This window comes from Maniola jurtina, chromosome 19 (assembly GCF_905333055.1).
Source record: "Maniola jurtina chromosome 19, ilManJurt1.1, whole genome shotgun sequence".
NCBI classification, from domain to species: Eukaryota; Metazoa; Arthropoda; class Insecta; order Lepidoptera; family Nymphalidae; genus Maniola; species Maniola jurtina.
This window is the reverse complement of record NC_060047.1, coordinates 10679937-10703544: the sequence shown is the minus strand read 5'-3', so window position 1 is coordinate 10703544 and position 23608 is coordinate 10679937. Positions and strand designations below refer to the sequence as shown.

Here is a 23608-nt window from a genome sequence, read left to right as displayed (position 1 = left end):
AATTTATAACGCCCCCGACAAGTGAATGTTACAGTAACTAGAAAAGAGCCGATAACTTTCAAACGACTGAACCGATTTTCTTGGATTATAGCTAAGGACACTCTCGATCAAGCCACCTTTCAAACAAAAAAAACTAAATTAAAATCAGTTCATTAGTTTAGGAGCTACGATGCCACAGACAGATACACAGATACACAGATAACATGTCAAACTTATAACACCCCTCTTTTTGGGTCGGGGGTTAAAAAAACTCTCGATCAAGCCACCTTTCATACAAAAAAAAAAAAAACTAAATTAAAAACTAAACTCCTAAACTAATGAACCGATCATAGTTTAGGAGCTACGATGCCACAGACATATACACAGGTACTCACGTCAAACTTATAACACCCCTCTTTTGGGTCGGGGGTTAGTAAAATAATGAATTCAATTTATACTCGTGTTGCTGTTATCTTACTTGGACTAATTTTGATCCATATCTTGAAATCTCATTAGATTAATATTATAATTACAAAAAAGTGCTTATACCTTATAGCACGTTAATTTATGAAACGTTGACAATAATAATAATTGATAGTAACTTATCTGATAAGTTTTGTTTAATATGAATTCCAGTCAGTACAATCAGATTATTAGGCCAATAAAGTAAGAATGTTACAAAAATTATTGATTTTTTGTGTTCTTAGTATAGTTTTAGCTGAAAAAGTTAGATACGATGACTATTCTCTGTATAAGATCCATCCAGACAATGAAGGTCACTTGAATTTTTTGAGTGAGCTTCAAAAAGAGAATGATGGAGTGCATTTTTGGAAAACGCCTTTTCAAGTTGGAGATTATGCCAGCGTTGTAGCATCACCTGAGAAGAAAGAGTATCTAGAACATTCGCTCAGAAAACGAAGCATCAACTATGAACTGATGATGGAAAATATTCAACAGTAAGTACCTTTTTCATTAATAACGCCACAGAATTCAGAATTAATGAAAAAGTGTTATAACTCAAAATTTAGAAAAACCCCGACATAAAAACCTGATAACTTTCAAACGGCTGAACCGATTTTCTTTGATTATAGCTAAGAACACTCTCGATCAAGCCACCTTTCAAACAAAAAAAAAAACTAAATAAAAATCGGTTCATTAGTTTAGGAGCTACGATGCTACAGACAGATACACAGACACACACCAAAAACTTATAACAGCCCTCTTTTTGGGTCGGGAGTTAAAAATTGCTTTAGCTTGTCACCAAGCAGATAACTAGTGTGACCACAGAATTAGGAAAAGTGCCTTCATATTAGGATTTCGTGGGAGTGTTGATAGACCTCTCAGTAGGCGAACAGACCACGTATACGAATCCCAGTCCAGTGAGCTACTGAGGTTCAAGCGGCGCAAGGCCGTAGCATGTGGGTTGTGGAGAAACTCTACAAGAGACTTACGTCAAGCAATGACCGTTTTTCGTTTGACGATATCAACGATAATTTCACTGACATTGCTTTGGATACTATAAATCTACATATGAATTTCGTTGACATGTTGACTCGTTAATAAATTCGTATGACGTCATTTAGAAATCTGTAAATAGCGTACATACCATTTCTATTACATTATTTAGTTTTCAGTTCTGTGGTACCACACATTGGTACCACAAAAACCAAAAACCAAAAAAACGCGAAATGGTACCAAAACGTGTGGTGACCTACCACACGTCTTTGGTGTAACTTACGGCCGGTTCACACATGTCTCCGTTTTACTGTTTCGTTTTATCGTGTACGTTTTTTTTTCGTCGATGGCGTATGTAGTTGTATGAGCGACTTCACACATGGCACAGTATTCTGCATACAGTAAAAAATATCGTTCCGTAAAAAAGTGACATTCCGTTTTGTCTTCGAATACTGGACGGACGGAACGGAAATATACGGATACGTAGAATTTTACCAATACAACACGACAGCGTCCATCCTTGTAGAATAGCGGCGGTATACTGCAAGTTTTCTGTTCACACATTGCATCCAGTAATGACGGATCCGTTGAACGTTATATGGTGCCTATGTGTGAACAGAGCATGAATTTATGACGTATCCAGTAAAACGGACCAGTAAAACGGACTCCCATGTGTGAACGGGCCGTAGTTGAGATCTTTAAGAAGAAGATAGTCTGAATGTAAAGGTTTAAATTGTATATAACAATACTTTGCAGGGCGTTCGATGATCAAATCATAAGCAGGAAGAAGCGTGACACGAGAAAGGAGTTATTTTGGACTAACTTCCAAACAATGAGTGACATTTACGAATGGTTTCAACACCTCGCTAATACGCACAGCGATATGGTCTCTATTATTCGCGCAGGACAATCTTACGAAGGTAGACACATTAACATGATTATCTTGATATTAATATTGTAATGTTGCATACAAATTAGTTTAAAATACTTCTAGGAAAAGCGGTTATAACCTTTTGGCTATAACTTTCGATTTCTAGTTGGAGGTCCAGGATTCAATTCCGGGCATGCACCTCTAATATTTCAACAAAACTTATCTTCTTATGGACACACGTGTAGGATAAACAAAAAAAAATATATTTATTGAATAAATTAAATTGATTTTTCACTACTATACAAAAATATCAATAGTATTAATGGCATTCATTTAATATATCACATTGTAAGCAATTTTTTGCATTAAATTATTCAGATATTCTATGGAAAAAGATAAAAAGAGGAAGAGAAAGATGCTTCAGTCTGTATGAAGCTTAAAACTGTACTTGACATTAATACTGGTACAAACTTTAAATTTTTATCTGATATAGTAGTTTTGTATAGACACATAAGACTGAATTTAAAAAATTCTTCATTGGTTCGAAAGGAAACTAATTTACATGATAAAAAATTTCAGGTAGAAATATCACTGGAGTAAGGATATCTCGAGGTTCCAGATCAAACCGTCCAGTCATCTTCGTGGAAGCTGGTCAAGTGGGTGCAGATTGGCTGTCTCCAACAGTGGTCACTTACCTGGTAGATCAGTTAGTACGAGGGGTTGATACTGAAGCTAGACAAGCCTCGGAGGACTTTGAATGGCACATCTTTCCGATACTTAACCCTGATGGTCATGAATTTTCACAGGACTCTGTAAGTTCTTTTCTTAATGATGAAAAGCTGTTTTGCGCTTGAACTATGGGCAGTTTGAAGTAATCAAACAAATATCTCTATAATCATAAAAATCATCATCTTATAAGTCTAGAATTACACTTTTGACAAAAAAAGATGTGAGCAATGTATAGTGCAAATAGCCATTGTAATAAAATATCCTCCTTTACCATTCTACCACAGAACAGCAAGAAACCGTGCACATTGGTCGACATACAATCTACTCACACGAAACGTAAATAGGCATCTTCTAGGCAAACGCGCTTCAACCCAGACCTAACGATTAATCTCGCATTGCCAAGGGTCACTGGTAGAGATCTCTTATTATTACTGGTAGAGATAAGTGCTTCCCTCTGTCCTCTTTTTCTTTCTTTTTCTCTTTATTGTTACAACTTTCTGGTACAAATAAATATAAATATTAATATATGATTCTGAACAAGCGCAAGACTATCGTGCAAAAAAAAGGTTTTGATACTTTCAAACTCTGCATCTTCCATGCTAGTATTCCGTGATAGTTTTAGCTCACAATGCTGCAGAAAAGCCAGTGATAGATAAAATTAATTGAAGAAATAGGTTGTTGTTAATAGACTTACAAATAAATGTACTTTTACAGGATCGACTTTGGATCAAAAGCCGAAGACCCACTATCGGTTCAGCGATTGGTGTTGATTTGAGTAGAAACTGGAACTCTCACTGGGGAAGTAAGTAAAGTTTTGATTTTACTTTGTAAACTAAATATGAATAAGTTTAATGAAAGAATTTGAAAAGAAAACAAAAGAACTGGTTACAAGTGACGACACAATAGGTACACGGTATAAGTTTAATAAGGAACAGGGGTGAGGGGTGATAAATACAAAAATTTGAGTCTGCAGAGAAGGGGAAATGGATTACAAATCAATAAAATCAAAACATCTAGTAACACCTTTCAGTTTAGAAAAGTTTCGATTTTTTGATGAGATTATGATTAATTATATAATACAGGACATTTCGAACCGACATTAATTTTGGCGATTCAAAAGCATTTGTAATGGTAGATTATAAAACATGGGGATAATGTCTTGCCTCACCTGGATAAATCCCAAGCGAACGAGGGATTTTAGAGTAACTCCCGAGCGTAGCAAGGGTGTTATATCTAGAATCCCTCGTTCGCTTAGTAAAAATATTTATTTATCAATTACAATACAATCACTAAAAAAATTTATCTTAAGATCACCTATATTTCTTTCAGTTATCGGAGGTAGTTTTGTACCAATAGACCACAACTATATTGGCCTCGGGCCATTCACAGAAGTGGAAACACGTTCCGTGTCACGCTATATCGAAAGCATTAGTTCAAGACTAGTCAGTTCGCTGTCATTCAGAGCTTTTGGTCAACGACTCCTAATCCCATTCGCCCACAGCACCAGCCCGATGTACAACTACAATGAAACGGTACGGTTACAGAAGATTATTATTACTTACTAGTTGTTACTATCTATTAGTAGGTAGTCTCACTTATTCTATCCCAGGTAGCAAACAAGCTGACTTTCTATCCTTAAACCAGCCTTATAACAACGTAAGCTTTTATAAGTGATGGTATTACATTCATATTGGAAGCGCCACCCTTCAGTGTTGAGGGTATGTACTATTATATGGTACTAGAGGATGCCCGCAACTTCGTCCGCGTGGATTTAGGTTTTTAAAGATCCCGTGGGAACTGTTTGATTTTCCGAGATAAAAAGTTGCCTATGTCAATTACATGGACGCAAGCTACCTCGGTACCAAATTTAATTTTTTGGGAATCCCGTGGGAACTTTTTGATTTTCCGGGATAAAAAGTAGCCTATGTCCGTCCCCGGGATATAAGCTAACCCTGTACCAAATTTCGTTAGAATCGGTTAAACTGTTGGGCCGTCAAAAGGTAGCAGACAGACAGACAGACAGACACACTTTCGCATTTATAATATTAAGTATGGATTAAACAACCTTGCTGCTTAAAATAAATGAAATTTTGACGAAAATATTATGTCATTTGTACAGCTTTTAGTCAGCCACTGTAATATTTTAGACTTAATTTAGCTTTTTGGGAACTCATTTTGGAGTTGAGTTTGGACTGAGTGTGAGTAACTAACTACTGAACTAAGTCTTAAGTCACTATGACGTAGGATACACTTTTAAATGCAATTCGTTCCGTGTCCTCCAATCCGGACGTTTAACCTTTATCAAACTTGAATTAATTCATAATTAAGATCGTCAATGTTTTAGGTTATAATTGGAAGGCGAGCAATGGGATCTTTATCCGTCCGATATCAAACACTGTTCACTGTGGGGACTTCAAGGACAGTTCACGGTAATAACTACTTTTCAATACTTTTCCTCGTGGCTCATCAAAACTGCAGGCAATTTTACCACACATTTGTGTGATAAAAATGTTTATCGTAATCATCATCAAACCATCGCTGCCTCATTGCTGAACACGGGTCTTCCCTCAGAATGAGAAGGGTTTGGACATCGCTGGCCAAGTGCGAATTGAACACCGCCGAGTTTACATAGGGAACTCTTAGGTATGCAGATTTCCTCACGATGTTTTCCTTCACCGTTATATCAAGTGATACTTAGTTGCTAAAAAACCTGCCAAGTACGAGTCGCACTTGCGCACGAAGGGTTCCGTATCATCGTACAAGGTATACATAAGTTACTTTTAAATGTAGAACAATGCAAGTTAATGACGGACACTATCTATTTACAACTTTTTTTTTTGTGATATAATCACATTTTTTTCCCTTTAATTGTGCCATAAGTAAAGGAAAAAATGTGTTTTGTTCGTCCACACGCCCGCGCCACGAACTTGCGCCGCCTGAATCCAGCGGCTCCCTGCGACTTGTTTGATGTCATTTGTTAACCCCCGACCCAAAAAGAGGGGTGTTATAAGTTTGACGTGTGTATCTGTGTAAATGTGTATCTGTCTAGTGTCTGCGGCATCGTAGCTCCTAAAATAATGAAGCGATTTTAATTTAGATTTTTTTGTTTCAAAGGTGGCTTGATCGAGAGTGTTGTTAGCTATTATCCAAGAAAATCTGTTCAGCCGTTTGAAAGTTATCAGCTCTTTTCTAGTTACTGTAACCTTCACTTGTGGGGGTGTTATAAATTTTTAATTTATACTTGTCCTCTAGTGAAACACCTAATGTTTAATTAACATTAATTACCTTTTTGACAGATGGTGCAACTGGTTCCATAGCTGATTGGATCAAGCACCGCTTCAATCCACCAGTGGTGTTCACTTACCAGCTAAGAGACCAAGGTGCTTGGGGCTACACTCTACCCGTGAATCAAGTACTGCCATCTTGCGAGGAAACCTTCGACTCAGTTATGGCCATCATCAGAGAGGCTAAGTTATTAAATGTTCTTTAATGAGACTTTCGGATACAATAAAGTTTTACTTAAGTACCTATTTTTTTACTTAATTCTTATTAATTTAATTTAGAGATTTTTTCCTTCACAACCTCTCTCACTAAGTCACTTCCAAGGGTTAAGATATTTTACAAAGACAAGTGTTTCCTTGTCAACTTTTCATTTTATTAGGGTTACGCATTAAAATGGTAAAAATGGAACCTTTATAGTGCAACTTTCTCCGTCAGTCCGTCCGTCCGTCTGTCACGGTCAATTATTTCTGTAACTATTAAAGCTATCGACATAAATTCGTATGATAATGAAAGGACTTTACCTGTACATTCTAAAATTGATTTTCATTTTCTTTGTTACGATTTTTTGGTACGGTTATATAAAATAATAGGAAAACTGATGGACTAACCTTATTCCATTTTTACAATATAAGCTTTTTATCTGAAAAGAGATCCTTCCTTTCCGTTTCCTTTTTATCTGAAAAGAGATCCGTGCTCATAGTTTGATTGAGATGATGACTTACAAATTTCAACATCCAGATACTTAAAACTAATACCTAATGATGAAACTGAAAGGATACTTAATTTTACGCAACAAGATAAAAGAGTAAATTATTACAGCCGATAACTTGATAACAATCGTAAAATGTCTATAAAACAAATTAAAATATAGGTAATGTTACACAACTTTTTGCTGATGATAGTAAATGCAGGGAATGTCACAACCAATAATCTAAGTATGTACTTAGATCATTATAATATATTTTAAACTAGAGGATGCCTGTGACTTCGTCCGCGTGGATGTAGCTTTTTATGGATCCCGTAGGAACTGTTTAATTTTCCCGGATAAAAATTTGCCTATGTCAATAACAGGGACGCAAGCTACCTCGGTACCTTTCATACAAATCGGAGAAGTGGATGATTTTCCGGGATAAAAAGTAGCCTATGTCCATCCCCCGGATATAAGCTAAATCTGTACCTATCGTCAGAATCGGTTAAACTGTTGGGCCGTGAAAAGATAGCAGACATACAGACAGACAGACACACTTTTGCATTAGTATGGAAGTATGGATAGAAGTGGATAAACCAGTGGTTAAGACTTCGGCCTCCTAATCGGACAGTCGGACGTTCGCTCCCGAGCACGCACCTCTAACTTTTCGAACATAAATATCACTTGCTTTAACGGTGAAGGAAAACATCGTGAGGAAACCTGCAAGCCTGAGAGTTTTCCATAATGTTTTCAAAGGAGACCCGTGCTCAGTAATGAGCCGGCGATGGGTTAGTCATGATTATGATTTGTTTTAGAAAATGATTTTTAATATGGGCACATTGGTTCAATACAATTTGGATACGCTTGTTTGTGATGAATGTATGCAGAGACTGTATAGCAGCATCCCACATTCAGGCGACCTACTCAGTGGCGGGTGCAGCGGCCACCAGCGCCGAACGGGCCATAAGAGGCGCAAATATGAAAACCTTGATGGGAGCTTCATATTTGTGCCTTTTGGCGTGGAGACCTTGGGGCCGTGGGGCCCGGAGCTTGGTAAATTTCGAAAAGGGTTATCGAGTCAACCGGGGACCCGAGAGCTGGCAGCTACCTTGGGCAAAAAATTAGTTTGGCCATCGAAAGGGGTAATGCTGCCAGTATCTTGGGTACAATACCTCGCTGCATTGGTCTCGATGAGGTTTTTAGGTTCAATTTAATTTATTTTAGTTTTTAATTTTACTATTTTTTTTTTAGTTTTAATTTAGATTTAAGTTAATTTTATGGAAGTGTCAATTACTATCAAGCCTATAGTTCTGTATATTGAATTTTGGCTACAGTTTTTAATGTTATCTAATAATTTATTACTATCACTTCTGATTGGCATAATTATTGTATGTATTCACTAAAACTAAAATAGAGATTTTATTTTAATAATAATTATTATGATAATCGTTTTAGTGAATAAACCGAAGGTGAAAAGATAACGTGATAATTCTTTTATCTATCGGCATCGGATACCAGACCTTATCAAAACTACAATAAACGATAATGAATTCCCAAATCGATAAACATATTTTATGGTGATCCATATTAAACAATCTATAAGGAACAACTCATTATAGAGTTTGTGCGGAGTTAAGTTAATATTAAGTTAGTACAATGTTTGTAAGATTTATATTTAATTCAATTTTATTAATTTCATTTGCATCATGTGAAAAAATTCGTTTTGAAAACTACACGTTATACAAAATTTTTCCTGAAAACGGTGAACAAATCAAAATTCTTCAAGATATAAGGAATAATGATGTGCGATACGACTTTTGGACTGAACCTATGGAGGCATTAGGCTTTCTTAGTGTTATGTCTAGTCCTCAAGATAAAAATTACTTGGAAGATTTGTTGAATCGGAATCAAATAAAATATGACGTAAAAATTAGGAATGTTCAAGAGTAAGTAAAATTTTATGAAATATTTTATTAAATTAATATGCTATACCTACCTACTAGCGATAATAAACTGCTAAAATATGTTCTGGAGTAGAGACCGCGTATCAGCAAACGCGGTGTGGGCCGATCTCCAATCCTCTAGACTGACCTCCTTAAGAAGATAGCGGGAAGTGGGTGGATGAGGAAGGCGGAGGATCGTGTGTGATGGCGCGCTCTTGGGAAGGCCTATGTCCAGCTGTGGACGCAAACAGGCTGATTGATTGATTGATTGAATGTATAATACCTAAATTATAGTAATGTGGATTTTTTTTAACATGTAATTAACGATTTAAATGATATTTTTACGCTGACTTCAAGATTGAAGGTTTGATATAATTAGTTACGTTTTGTGATAATATATCTCCAAACCACCGTTAAATCGAACTGATACTAAAAACTGATTTTAATTTGGTAAAGTTCTTACATCAGTACATTAAATACTTTTTAACATACGTTTCAAATACTTATAATAATTAATTATTATATTATACAAGATGATGCCCGCGCCTTCGTCCGCGTGGATATATGTTTAGGAAGTAACGCAGGAACCATGGATTTTTACGGGATAAAAAGAGCCTATGTATTAATCTAAGGTATAACTTATTCCAAACAGCCAAATCCGCCCCGTAGATAGTTCTTGCGTGAAAGAGTAAGAAACATACATACAAACACACATCTCTTAATATTGGAAAACAATGTTTGAAACGCTATCATAATTAATTGCGCCTACTTATTGATAAGTAGACGGAATGACATACATGTAAAATTTCATGGTTTTTCGCTGTGTCAAATAGCAAACTTGTTAAACATTCCTTAGGCCTATTACAATTTTAAAAAAACATTTGTCTCTAATACTACTTAGTGTGATAAAAAAAATATTATTTTTATTAATATCCGATTATTCTTTCATAACAGACTTTTAGATAAAGAAACTGTACGAACTATTAAATCCAATAATATAACCGAGATGAAATGGGATGCTTACTACGGACTCGCAGATATTAACAGCTGGTTGTCCAATTTAGTTACTGCCCATGGAGACGTCGCAAGCTTAGCCATTGGGGGTCAATCTTATTATATGAGACCCATAATTGGTATGAAGATCTCCCACGGTCCAGGGCGGAGAGCGATATTCATAGAAGGCACCATGCATGCAAGGGAATGGATCACTACAACTGCTGTTTGTTATATCATCAACGAGCTTCTTACAAGTAATGACACAGATACGAGAGCTGCCGCTCGCGAATTTGATTGGTATATATTCCCAGTAACAAATCCTGATGGCTATTTATATAGTCATGAAGAGGTGAGTTAATTCATACTTCCATACTAATATTATAAATGCGATAGTGTGTCTGTCTGTCTGCTACCTTTTCACGGCCCAACAGTTTAACCGATTCTGACGAAAGGTACAGGGTTAGTTTATATCCCGGGGACCAACATAGGCTACTTTTTATCCCGGAAAATCAGAGTTCCCATGGGATTCTTAAAAACCCATCCGCTTAACCGATTTGTATGAAAGGTACCGAGGTAGCTTGCGTCCCTGTAATTGAATTTTATCTCGGAAAATCAAACGGTTCCCACAGGATCTTTAAAAACCTAAATAAACGCGGATGAAGTCGCGGGCATCCTCTAGTTTTAAATAATGTTCATTATCATTGACGGCATCCCAGGCACAGTGGCAAGCGTTGTGGTCTTATTGATGGAGATTATTCCCAGCAGGGGTTTGGAATTTTATAATTTCTCTGGTATGGTCTGGCGGGAGGCTTCGGCTGAGGCTAGTTACCACTTCGGTTGAAAGGTGTGGTAAGCGAGATCTCAACCATCGAGTAGCTAGATTGCAGCATGCTTGCTTGCTGCGCGTTGTTTGCAATTGTATATTGTCACTGCAAAATGTATGTACAAAGTACCACGTTAAGCCTATATTTGAATGTTAATTCTGTAACCCTGCGGAAGCTGTGTCGTGTAAGTGAGCTAAGACCTTTACCGATAATAATATTATATGCTGAGTGGATAAGGGGGGACAGTAAATTAATGGTTGTTGTTTGCAGAATCGGATGTGGAGAAAAAATAGGCGATACATTACTGGAACTCATTATGGTGTTGACCTAAATCGAAATTGGAATAGTAATTGGCTAGGTAAGAATCTAAGTTGAAAATACATAAGTGAGACGACGCGTTTGATAGTCGCGGTTTTTAGGGTTCCGTATTTCTAGAGGGACGTGTAGCCTACTTGTGACAACGCATATCAATGGATTGCGATTGATAAGCAACGTTGATCCAAGTCGGTAACTGGATGGGTGCCCGACTTTGGAGATTCAAATTTGGCTTTTTCGCTTCTTCCGTGCCTCGGAGAGTACGTTAACCTATCGGTTTACGGTACTATCACTAACATCTAGTAATATCTGTAAAACCTAAGAAGCGCAGATTCTGAACTCTGTTAGTGCGATTCAGACTTGCGTGTTCTATTGTACTTCAGCTTTGAGTTACTCGTGCTGCCATCTAGTGAGAGCATCGTGAGTGGCATCCGGCTTAGGTTCGTATCGAGTTCTATTTGTTGATCGATGTCTTTGTACAAGTGAGATGCGCCCTCTGATTTCAACTGTGGTAACCGCCATATTTTCTATAATAATAAATGATTTAAATTATAGTTGCAGGATCTAGTACTAATCCGGCCATGGACAACTACGCAGGCCCGGGGCCTTTTTCTGAGACAGAAACTAGATCTTTATCAACTTATATCAACTCGATAGGTGATCAAATTGAACTGTTCCTGTCCTTCCATTCTTTCGGTCAACTATTGCTGGTACCATTTGGAAACTCTACGGAACCGTATGCCAATTATAATGATGCGGTAAGACTTGCCTCTGAATCTAAATATATGAAAGGAAACGTTGACTGACTGACTGGCAGATCTATTAACGCACAGCTCAAACAACTGGACGGATCGAGCTGTTTGGCATGCAGGTAGCTATAGCAGACATCCGGTTTTAAAAGGATTTTTGAAAATTCTACTACTAAAGGAGTGAAACAGGGGTTTGAAATTTGTGCAAGCCACGAGGACGAAGTCCTGGGCATTTAGACTAGTCAAATATATGTATAAAAGGCCAAGCCGACTGACTCAATGACTGAATGATCTATGAACGTTCTATGAACGTATAGCTCAAACTACTGGACGGATCGGGCTTTTGTTAAAAAAAGACTAACCAAAAACCAAAAAACCATCAAACACACTTTTGTAATGGCTTGAACTTTGATTAGATCAGCTTTTTTGTATTTTAGCATAACACTTTTAAATCCAATAAATTTAATGGTTTTTATTAACCCCCAACCCAAAAAGTGAAGTGTTATAAGTTTGACGTGTGTAGGTATCTGCGTATCTGTGTATCTGTGTATCTGTCTGTGGCCTCGTAGCTCCTAAACTAATGAACCGATTTTAATTTAGATTTTTTTTGTTTGAAAGGTGGCTTAATCGAGAGTGTTCTTAGCTATAATCCAAGAAAATCGGTTCAGCCGTTTGAAAGTTATCAGCATTTTTCTAGTTATTAATGTAACCTTTACTTGTAGGGGGTGTTATAAATTTTTAATTTACGCCTGTTACAGATAAACATTGGAAGACGTGCAATGGGTGCACTATCAGTTAGACACGGCACACAATACGTCACTGGAAACATCGCTGAGGCTATATGTAGGTATTTTAAGATATACCAATGTATTTTGGACCTCTGCATTATTTTTACTTGCCAGTATTCCACATTACTACACCAGTAGTTGTAATGTCAAAGCACATTTAAGGCAGCTGCCTCACCGCTAAAGAAGAAGCGACTAGCTGTCCACTGTTTGTGTTTTCAACTGCTCAAATACTCTCTTGGCGATCAGTTTGCGCAGAGATTAATAGAATGTATGGCGGGCGATTACTTGCCCGCCGTACTCGCAGACTCTCTCATAGCCCAGCGACGTAACTATCTTAATTATACACTCGCTTATTGTTGCACGCCAACTCGTTTCTAGTATAAAGTTAAATTCTCGCCAATCATCGGTGGTCAGACAATTGCCTAAACCTGAGTTTTAAGTTGTTATCAAGAAAGCTCTACTCCATTTCATGTGCTTGCGTTAGCCCTTATTAACCCCCGGCCCTAAAAGAGGGGTATAATAAGTTTGACGTGTGTATCTATGTATCTGTCTGTGGCGTCGTAGGTCCTAAACTAATGAAACGATTTTAATTTATTTATTTTTTGTTTGAAAGGTGGCTTAATCAAGAGTGTTCTAAGTTATAATTCAAGAAAATCGGTTCAGCCGTTTAAAAGTTATCAGCTCTTTTCTAGTTTTCTTGTAGAAAAGAAGGTTAGATAACCCTTAGGTTCATAATATTCAAGTGTCAATTGACAAATGTCAAGCTGTCAAGATGGACGTTGCCTAGATATACATAATTATTTATTTGAAAATGATGTTTTGGAAAACTCAGATACTTTGGATCGTAGGCGCGGAATAGTCAAAGAAAATCGGTTCAGCCGTTTGAAAGTTATCAGCTCTTTTCTAGTTACTGTAACCTTCACTGGTCGGGGATGTTGAAATTTTTTAATTTACACTTGTCTCATATAATAACAATGTCATCAGTAAACTTCCTGTGAGTGACAGAGCTCTCTGAGTGTGACAGGCTGGCGAGGCCTGATGAAATCACGCTGTCATACTGTCAACAGCACTTCACGTGTCAGCCTTAATTCCTGCTCTGTGATAACCTCGCAACGTCAACCTGTTTGATATTGATCCTACTAGAACCAGAGTAAGCGACATAGCTCAACTGGTTGCGAAACTGAAACAGCAACGGGCAGGGCACATAGTTCGAAAAACCAATCCATATCCATAGAAATGCGAAAGTGTGTCTGTCCGTCTGTCTGCGAGCTTTTCACGGTCCGACAGTTGAACCGATTTTAATGAAATTTCGTACAAAGCTTACATCCTGGGAAAGGATATAGGATACTTTTTATCCCGGAAAATCAAGTTCCCACGGGATTTTTAAAAATCCACGCGGATGAAGTCGCGGGCATCATCTAGTAGTGTCATAATATAATGTTATATTTTTTTAGATATGGCAACGGGAGGCTGCATCGACTGGGTGAAGGAACGAGTGAGGATACCACTGGTATATTGTTATGAACTCCGTGATAGAGGTAATTATGGATTCCTCCTCCCCGAAGATCAGATCCTCCCCAATAACCAAGAAGTCATGGATTCAGTACTAGAAATGGTTTACCAGGCCAAGAGATTCGGATATATGGCTACAAGTGGCGTACAAACACAAATGTACACAAATACATTATTGATGTTCATAATCGTTGGTTTAGCATTTTTTTTATGAATGTATTGTTTGTGTTTTACTTGATTACTAATTTTAATAATTAGCTCATAAGATTTGAGTAGGTTAATAAAAAATGTAATGAAATGATTTATTACTACATAATTTGCAACATTATGCTTTTTATTTAAAAACCTGTTAAAAAGAGCAGCTCACCAATTGTGTAAAAAACGTGTTCATCGTTATCGTAACAAGTAGCATCGTAACAATTTCTGCCCCTTGATTGGCTGTGAAAAAATATAAGTAAACAGCGAATCAACCAATCAAAGGGAAGATGCTGCCGATTACAATAACTATGAAAACGTTTTTCTATCACAATCAGGGCGCAGTTCTGCTAAGTTTCTTGCCGGCTCTTTGCAGTAGAATTTACTTTCCGAACCGGTGGTAGCTTAGAATATATTATATTATAATAGTTGGTGATAGGTAAGAACCGAAGGTCTTGACATATCATGTTATGTGGGATAAGTTGTTCTACCTATGATAAATACATTTTTTTTTTCATATCGTTGCACAACCGTTATTTCTCTAAACTATCAAATCTCATCGATTTTTCTAGAAAATCAAAATATTTTCTTTCCACTTTTTACTATTGCCTATAATCCTGTGAATAGTATGTATACCAACTTGCGGTATGTTAATAATCCAAATCACAGTAAGTATCAGTAACTTCTGTCATAACACAATATCACATTGATTTGATCCCCAACCATTTAAACGGGGCATTTAAAACATTTTTAACCCCCGACCCAAAAAGAGGGGTGTTATAAGTTTGACGTGTGTATCTGTGTATCTGTCTGTGGCATCGTAGCTCCTAAACTAATGAACCGATTTTCATTTAGTTTCTTTTGTTTGAAAGGTGGCTTGATCGAGTGTTCTTAGCTTAATCCAAGAAAATCGGTTCAGCCGTTTGAAAGTTATCAGCTCTTTTCTAGTTACTGTAACCTTCACTTGTCGGGGGTGTTATAAATTTTTAATTTACACTTGTATAAAGCTAATCTTCCACAGCTTTCAAAGGCGTGGTTCAATAACTTGACTGACGATAGCTTTGGTTTTTATCGAATAATATATCTTCCGATGTAAACAATATATCGCGCGTACGTTGCATTGGACACCCAGCAATCTGTCTACCCATCACTACTGTCGCTGCATAGGGTATTGATTACACTTCTAGCAGAAAAATTGCAGTGATGCTCTAGTACTAGATTTATCACAAAGTGTCTATTCTGAAAGCTGTACTATTAAAATCCTTGACATCCCTTAAGCAATTTATACCCTTAAGTTTTTTTACAGTCCTTGAAATATATTTTTTTGAAATTTGACAACGTTTATAAATTTTACAACGTTAATAATATTTTTATTACTACAAAGAGGGTCTTCAAAAGTCGTAAAATCCACGTCCACATTGAGTTTTAAGTTTAGTAACCATTTTAAATTATCGATATAACTAAAAAAGTACTGCAGATTACATCACATGACATGGACGTCATATCTATGCATTTTATATACAAGCTCCCTTACTAAGCAAGCTTTTGATGTTCGATAAATACCTACTACTACTTATAATGTATCGTTTTTAGTGTATAGTTTACTTAATTAATATGTAATTTGTTTTAATATGTAACAAATATATACTATAAAACTTAAGTTGAATTTTTATTCAAATTTGACTCTACAAATCCAAAAATACACTTAGAAATCGCGCCTCTGTAAGTCGAAATTTCAGCAGTTAAGTCATATGTATCTCGAAGTTCTTGTTAAGTCGAAAACTCGTTAACTCGAATTTTTTTGCTTTTCCCCTGACATTCGAGTTATAGAGATTCCACTGTAGTTGCTAATTTGACTAGTAGTCATTCATACCTAGTGGTCGTAGGTAACTATGACACACGCCCCTCATAATACCACTCACGACAGTTTGATTCCACCTTTCAAACAAAAGAAACTAAATCAAAATCGTTCATTCGTTTCTAAGTCGCTACGGTGCCACAGACAGACAAATAGATACACAGACACACGCGTCAAATTTATAACACCCCTCTTTTTGGGTCAGGGTTTAAAAAGAACCTCAATGTACGCTAATAACGTTTATTACGTAACTGGATTCTTATTCTCATCTGCATTCGACCGCATTTTACTCTCCGTACTATTACGGAATCCTAATAGCGAACATTATAGAACGAATTCAAGAAAACCACAGCATTTAACCGAATAAGATAGACTTAATTAAAACTGAAAATACTTGGGTTGGCCTGATTTTATTTGCGACTGCATTTGCACGCCTTCCATTTCTAGACCCCATTTTTTATTACAGAATTAAAAATCCTTTGTATTTCGCTAGTCAAGTTACCCTAGTACAGAAGTCGATTCCAAAAAAAAATAGGAACACTGCAGTCTACACATTTTTAGTTTTGGTTCATCAAGTAACACGCTAAAGAGTTTAGATGATTGATTTTTTTTTTTTGAATGCCATTATACTACAATGCCACATCATCAAAAATTATAAAACAACATAGTAATAAAAGTTTGCGTATTACGATTTTATTTGGGGTAGCAAATAACTGTAGTTAGGGCATTTTTAACCGACTTCCAAAAAAGGAGGAGGTTCTCAATTCGTCGGGATCTTTTTTTTTTTTATGTATGTTCCCCGATTACTCAAAGACCCCTGGACCGATTTGGATTTTTTTTTTTGTTGGAAAGGGAATACTGTGCAGGTGGTCCCATATAAATGTGGTGAAGATCTGATGAATATCTTCGGAGATGGAGAACAGAACTCCTCAATGGATAGGAGCAAATTGCTCGCGATCAGTGTAATAGCTTAGTAAACAGTAGGGTTTTAACTGGGCACAGCATATTATAGTACAGTAGGGCCACTAAAAATTGTGAAATAAAAAATTTTCAAAAGAAAAATAAAACCGACTTCAAAAACGACAAACACTAAAAAGTAAAAAATAACTTTTGTTTAGCTACACGTGTAATGCACCTAGGTATGAAGTCGGGCGAGCTTCACTCTTGGATTTCTAATTTTGTTTTAATATGCTCGCTCGACTTCATACCTAGGTGCATTACACGTGTAGCTAAACAAAAGTTATTTTTTACTTTTTAGTGTTTGTCGTTTTTGAAGTCGGTTTTATTTTTCTTTTGAAATTTTTTTCCAGCAAAATGGATTAACGCTATAAAGAGGGTGGCGGGAAGTGGCTGCATAGGAAAGGCTGAGGACTGGGTGTGGTAGCAGTGGACATCTGCAGGCTGAAATTATGATGATATTACGGTTTAGATTATAATTATTATGATCGCCTCCCCGCTTCTTCCGGAAAAAAACATCATGTTTGAGCAGACGCCAGAGAGGTCCGAGGTAGAGATCTATACAGCTTGTTAGGGTTGTCAGAGGCATAAATCTGTCTCATTTTAACTATAACATGTAAAGTTTGAACAAAGTCAAAATATATTCTATATTTCAGCCTCAGTTTCAAACTTAGGTCGATCGCCGCTTTGGCGAATATGCCCGCGCCGCTGAAGATATCAGCATGTCTTGACCGACTGGTCCGATGCTTTGGCAGAGGGGTATTGTATATCATGGCTTTTTCTTTCTTTCTATTTCACTTACGAGGAGCCCACTTTTCTACATTTTGCCGCCAACTTTATTTCCCTAATCTTGAGGATCTGATTTTTGACTCTATTGACTCTTAGATCTACGCTCACGGCGTCTATAATATGGACGATCTCGAAATTTGACTCTTAGGACTGCGATGTCGAGACACTGTGGTTTATTTCACAATGATAATAAATATTTACTTTGCCAGAATATGGTACATGCAAATTATTTTATTATTTCCATACATAGGTCTGAAGCATTGTGTGCAAAATTATTTTTAACTTAATCTAAGAGGCTAAGCTTAATCTAAGAGCTAAGGGGCCAAAACATTCGGAGGCTGTTATACTCAACCGCATCATCTTGCAACTTATCCGTTATCATCGATGTTACAGTCACTGAGCCTACAGCAGATATGATCATAGCGGTGTCCTTGAATATTGCCTATATCGTCTCCCCATCAAGGTGAGGCTTGCTTTATCCTTTGATCTTTGTTTGGGTGTAAACGCACCATGGCACACGATTTTGTTTATTTTTTTAGACTTTTTGGAACGCGTATCGCTATTGAATTTTCGTTTCACGGTACACTCCGCTGCGATTGGATGTATGCACACAGTTATTGAAAATCATGTTTTGCGTCAGTCACACTAGGATTTGTTGCGTGAAAATCTGTACATACAAAGGGATAAACTGACTGACTGACATAATATCAATGCTATAGCTAAAACTACTGGACCTAGCTAGAAACTTGATATTTTGCATGTTTTCTGTATAAGTAGACCCCCACTACGGTATACCTAACTAGCGACCTGCCCCGGCTCTGCACGGATGCAATGTAAGATACTAATGCGCTGTCAGTGTAAACTAAATATTTCAAAAGAATAAGACATTTTTTTTTTTTGGAGGAAAACTCTCAATATTCTTGATTTCTCCCGACATCTTGAACAGTTATCGTCATATTTCAACAAATCACCACAAAACAATATTCAACTAATATATACGTATAAATAAACCTTCCCCTATCTACTGACTAAAACCGCATAAAATCCGTAGCGTAGTTCAAAAGATCTAAGCGTACATACAGACAGACACGCGGACGGCGGGAAGGGACTTTGCTTTACACTATGTAGAGATATAGAGTAAGAGTCCGGGAGGGCCAGACCTTTGTCAATTTATAAAAGCTGAAAGTTTCTCTGCGCATTGTCACCAACCTGTGTTAGGGACAAAGCACAATAAAAAAATAACTTTAACAATTTATTAAACTTTTAGGGTGTCTGAGAGGGAGTTGCCACGATACTGTTTGGCAATACATGACTTAATTTCTCTAATATTACTCGGAAGAAAATATTTCAAAAAAAATAGAATTTATACCTATAAAATAGGTACTTTGACGAAATATTTTAGACGCCTTTGTTACCCGTTGTTTAACAAAGCCACCATGATCCAAACTTCATAGTCGCTGTGTTGGGGACACCGGACAATTTTATTATTATTATTTCAGCTTTTATAAAATAACGAAGGTCTGGCCTTGCCGGGCTCTCAGTCTAATAGTTGTAATATAGTCAGTCAAAAAATGCGCCTTCTCATCGCAAAACAAAGATGTTTGGTCGATAATTGTTATTAATGGGCCACGGTAACCGTTTACGGATCTATATATTTATAGATAAAGCCCGTCCGTCCGTGCATTGATTTATTTTATACCGGCGATTAATGGCGTGGTTTATGCTGCACAATCGAAATTATGACTGTTGCTTTTTGTGATAGCGGTGAAATACGCGTTTCGTTGTGGGGAATTGAAATTACTTTTCTGCACGGTCTGGCGGTTGTGATATGGTTATTTAAAGTGATCTATACTTTACTAGCTGATGCCCGCGACTTCGTCCGCATGGATTTACATTTTTCGAAATCCCGCGGGAACTCTTTGATTTTCCGGGATAAAAAGTTGCCTATTTCGATTACAGGGACGCAAGCTACTGCGGTACCAATGCCACTCGGTTAAGTGGATGGGTCTTTAGGAATCCCGCGGGAACTCTTTGATTTTCCGGGTTAAAAAGTAGCCTATGTCCGTCCCCGGGATATAAGCTAGCCCTGTACCAAATTTCGTCAGAATCGGTTACACTGTTGGGCCGTGAAAAGGTAGCAGACAGACAGACAGACAGAAAGAGAGATATACAGACACACTTTCGCATTTATAATATTAGTATTAGTATGGATAACAATCAATAAGTACTAAGAATAACAACATAACATATACGATATAAGATACTAACATAACACTCCGTCACGTTACGCAGTTGTGAAAAAGGGCAAGTAAAGCCATACAGCGTCGCTAGTCGAAGAGTTGAATTCAAAACAAAAAAAAGAAGGTGTAAACAAAAAACAACATTAACGCGCCGAACCTATCTCAGTATCGATCAATTACATTCGAAATAAGAGCATTTCTTATCAATAATGGATCAATCACTGTAGTTCGACTGATTGAACTTGATCATTGCTAGTTTCTTCTAAAGATGAAAAGGAACAGAACGAGTAACCGAAGTCGTACTCTAAAAGGAATATAAAACACGCTGCTATCCATACTTCCATAGTGTACTGTTTCTATAAATGCTAAAGTGCGTCTGTCTGTCTGCTAGCGTTTCACAGCCCCTGTGTTTAACCCATTTTGACAAAATTAGGCAAAAAAATTGCATACATCCCAAGAACGGATATAGACTAATTTTTGTACCAGAGAATCAGAGTTCGCACGGAATTTTAGAAAAACCTAAATTCACCTAGACGAAGTTGCGGGCGTCATCTATTTAGTATAGATACAGCTTGCATGATGAATCCCAGAGGCGGGCATAGGTTCTTTTTGTCACGGAAAAACAAAGCGTTCCGATTATATTATAGAGGACCTTGGACAGGTACTTTAATCTATTGATCAAAAAAAATTAAATGCTGTTTTAAATACTTGAGTAAAGTATCAATACGTGTCAGTCGCTGTAGAGTTAGTTCAATAGCGAATAAACATAATCGTTCACACAGAGCAATCAATCGCTCTTACAACCGCCCCGATACCTTCACGGTACACTAAAACCTATTTTCAGGGTTCAACAACAAATTCTAAAGACTTTCAAAACACTTTCAAAAAATAGCACTTTAAAACTATAACTTTTAAGTGGGAACTCTGCTTTTCCGGGATAAAAAGTTGACTGAAATTTGGAATGGAGATAGATTATATTATATACCCTGTATTAACACATAGGCTAATTTTTATCCCGGAAAATCAGTGAGTTCCCACGGGATTTTTAAAAACCTATAACCACGGGAACAAAGTCGCGGAGATCAGCTAGAAATAAATAAAATAAAAATTAAAATGGTATAAATGGTACGGGAATGATGTAAGAGCATCAGCTCCTTTAAAATAAATAAAGAAAAGGCCACTTAGTCATGCCACAAGTACAACTGTAACAATACGTCCAATTCAATTCACATTACCCACATTACTATTATTTAATGTCACTTATTCGAAAATTGATGGAATCGTTAAGGCTTGAGGCGTACGCAACTCGTGACGGCATCCACACGATTTATATACAAGGAACTGTGGGCGTAGTATGAAATTTTACATCTCGCCCAACGTTGATAGTATTCGAGCTTGAAACACAAGGACGCCAGAGTAAAATGGGTTTCAACTCCCTTGATTTATAATCGAAAATGCAGTAACATGGACTTTAATTTCGCAACGTTTCCGCTAAGAACGCCGGTAGCAGACGTATGGACGTATTTGAAGTTTAAAAGAAGCCAGTTAAGATTCATTTTACTTTAACCTCAATGTTAGTTGAAATGTTTCAACCTCAAATTCTATCAACGTTGGTGTAATTTAAAATCTGATACTAAGCAAAGGTACTGAATTGCCCGCTCAAATCGTTGCAACAAAAAGCCCGTGAACGGTGCAAAGCAACCAGGCATGCTTTTGTTTCGTGCCATTTATGGATTTTTGAGCCGTGATTTGCATGCGAGTGAAGAGCGTGCTTATAAAGGTTCACTCCGCAAAGACGTTTATACAAATAGCGACTCTTGCTACGAGCAATAAAGTGCATTTTAGCTTGCACAGCGGCTTAGAATTTAATACAAGTCTCCTTCCCATCACGTAATCTTCCCGTCGCTCTCTCTCTCTCTCTCTCTCTCTCTCTCTTTCTCATATTAATAGGTAAGAGTCGTCGGAAGGCCTTTTCACGGTATTATATCTCAAGTATGCTAAAAGTAAAACTATTCGTATTAGAAATTCTAGGCGTCGCGTTGGATGCGAGTACGCGTTCTGTGTGACCCATCCTTAAGGTGGTCTAAGTAAATAATAATGACTGCCCCAATTATATTCACATTCCCGCAATATTTGAACAGAACAGTCATTACTTCCGTGGCCGCAATAAAAATTAGCTTTGATGCTAGAATACGAACGTTAGACATAGATGTGGCATCAAATACCAACCTACTTCGTTTTTGTTTAACAAAATTAAAAAAAAACCGGCCAAGTGCGAGTCGGGGCTTGATCTTTTAGATTTCCATACATAATTATGTTTTGGTCACAGCTTACAAACTAGGTACCTTCTGTATTGAATCGATGGTTTCAGTACTTGTTGTTTAAAATATCACACTTATCACACTTCACACTAATATTATAAAGGAGAAAGTTTGTACGTGTGTGTGTGTGTGTGTGTGTGTGTATGTTTGTTACTCCTTCACGCAAAAACTACTGGACGGATTTTGCTGAAATTTAGAATGGAGATAGATTATACCCTGGATTAGCACATAGGCTACTTTTTATTTCGGAAAATCAAAGAGTTCCCACGGGAATTTTAAAAAACCTACATCCACGCGAACGAAGTCGCGGGCATCAGCTAGTAATCACACTAATATTATAAAGGTGAAAGTTTGTATGTGTGTGTGTATGTTTGTTACTCCTTCACGCAAAAACTATTAGACGGATTTGGCTGAAATTTGGAATGGAGATACATAATATCCTGGATTAGCACATAGGCTACTTTTTATCCCGGAAAATCAAACAGTTTCCACGGGATTTCAAAAAATCTAAATCCACGCGGGCGAAGTCGCGGGCATCGACTAGTAATACAATATATTTGAGCAAAGTCAAAGTACCTACGCTTTATAGATTTTAGTATCAGATCTGCAACTTTTTCAACAACTATTTTATTATTTCGCCTTCTCCAAATATTTTTCCTTCTTTCTTACGTTATTGTGTTCCGAGTGAACGCGAACAATAGATTTTTATTCGAGAGAATCCACTCGACTCCGTATTTGTGTAAGTGACGTCCGTTTCACCGGTTTTTCATTTTAATGCATTGAGTTAGTAGGCCATAGAGCGGCAGACCTCACGCAATAACATCAATAAAACTATCTAATGTCTTCTTCTTCTATTGATTGGTGGCTTTACTATCTAATGCCAACTAAGTAACTAATATCAACACATACAATAACAAGTGTAAATTAAAAATTTATATCGCCCCCGACAAGTGAAGGATACAGTAGTAACTAGAAAAGGGTTGATAACTTTCAAACGGCTGAACCGATTTTCTTGGATTAGCTAAGAACACTCTCGATCAAGCCACCTTTCAAACAAAAAAAACTAAATTAAAATCAGTTCATTAGTTTAGGAGCTACGATGCCACAGACAGATACA

The 23608-nt window shown here is 37.0% G+C and overlaps 1 protein-coding gene across 1 annotated transcript; it reads left to right on the top strand.

Moving 5' to 3' along the window:
* The first annotated feature begins 632 nt into the window (after nucleotides 1–632).
* On the top strand, nucleotides 633–14413 carry LOC123874827. Its single transcript, XM_045920351.1, has 13 exons — nucleotides 633–935; nucleotides 2191–2354; nucleotides 2885–3117; nucleotides 3749–3836; nucleotides 4364–4566; nucleotides 5379–5463; nucleotides 6331–6505; nucleotides 8672–8950; nucleotides 9902–10292; nucleotides 11038–11125; nucleotides 11638–11840; nucleotides 12590–12674; nucleotides 14074–14413. The coding sequence occupies exons 1-13, from the start codon at nucleotides 652–654 to the stop codon at nucleotides 14343–14345; spliced, it is 2550 nt and encodes an 849-aa protein (XP_045776307.1). The 5' UTR covers nucleotides 633–651; the 3' UTR covers nucleotides 14346–14413.
* The last annotated feature ends 9195 nt before the right edge of the window (nucleotides 14414–23608 follow it).

Coding starts and splice junctions, on each gene's coding strand:
- LOC123874827 (XM_045920351.1), top strand. CDS start 652: ATGTTACAAAAATTATTGATTTTTTGTGTTCTTAGTATAGTTTTAGCT. Junction 11,126..11,637: donor TTGGAATAGTAATTGGCTAG/GTAAGAATCTAA, acceptor TTTAAATTATAG/TTGCAGGATCTAGTACTAAT. Junction 12,675..14,073: donor AAACATCGCTGAGGCTATAT/GTAGGTATTTTA, acceptor ATATTTTTTTAG/ATATGGCAACGGGAGGCTGC.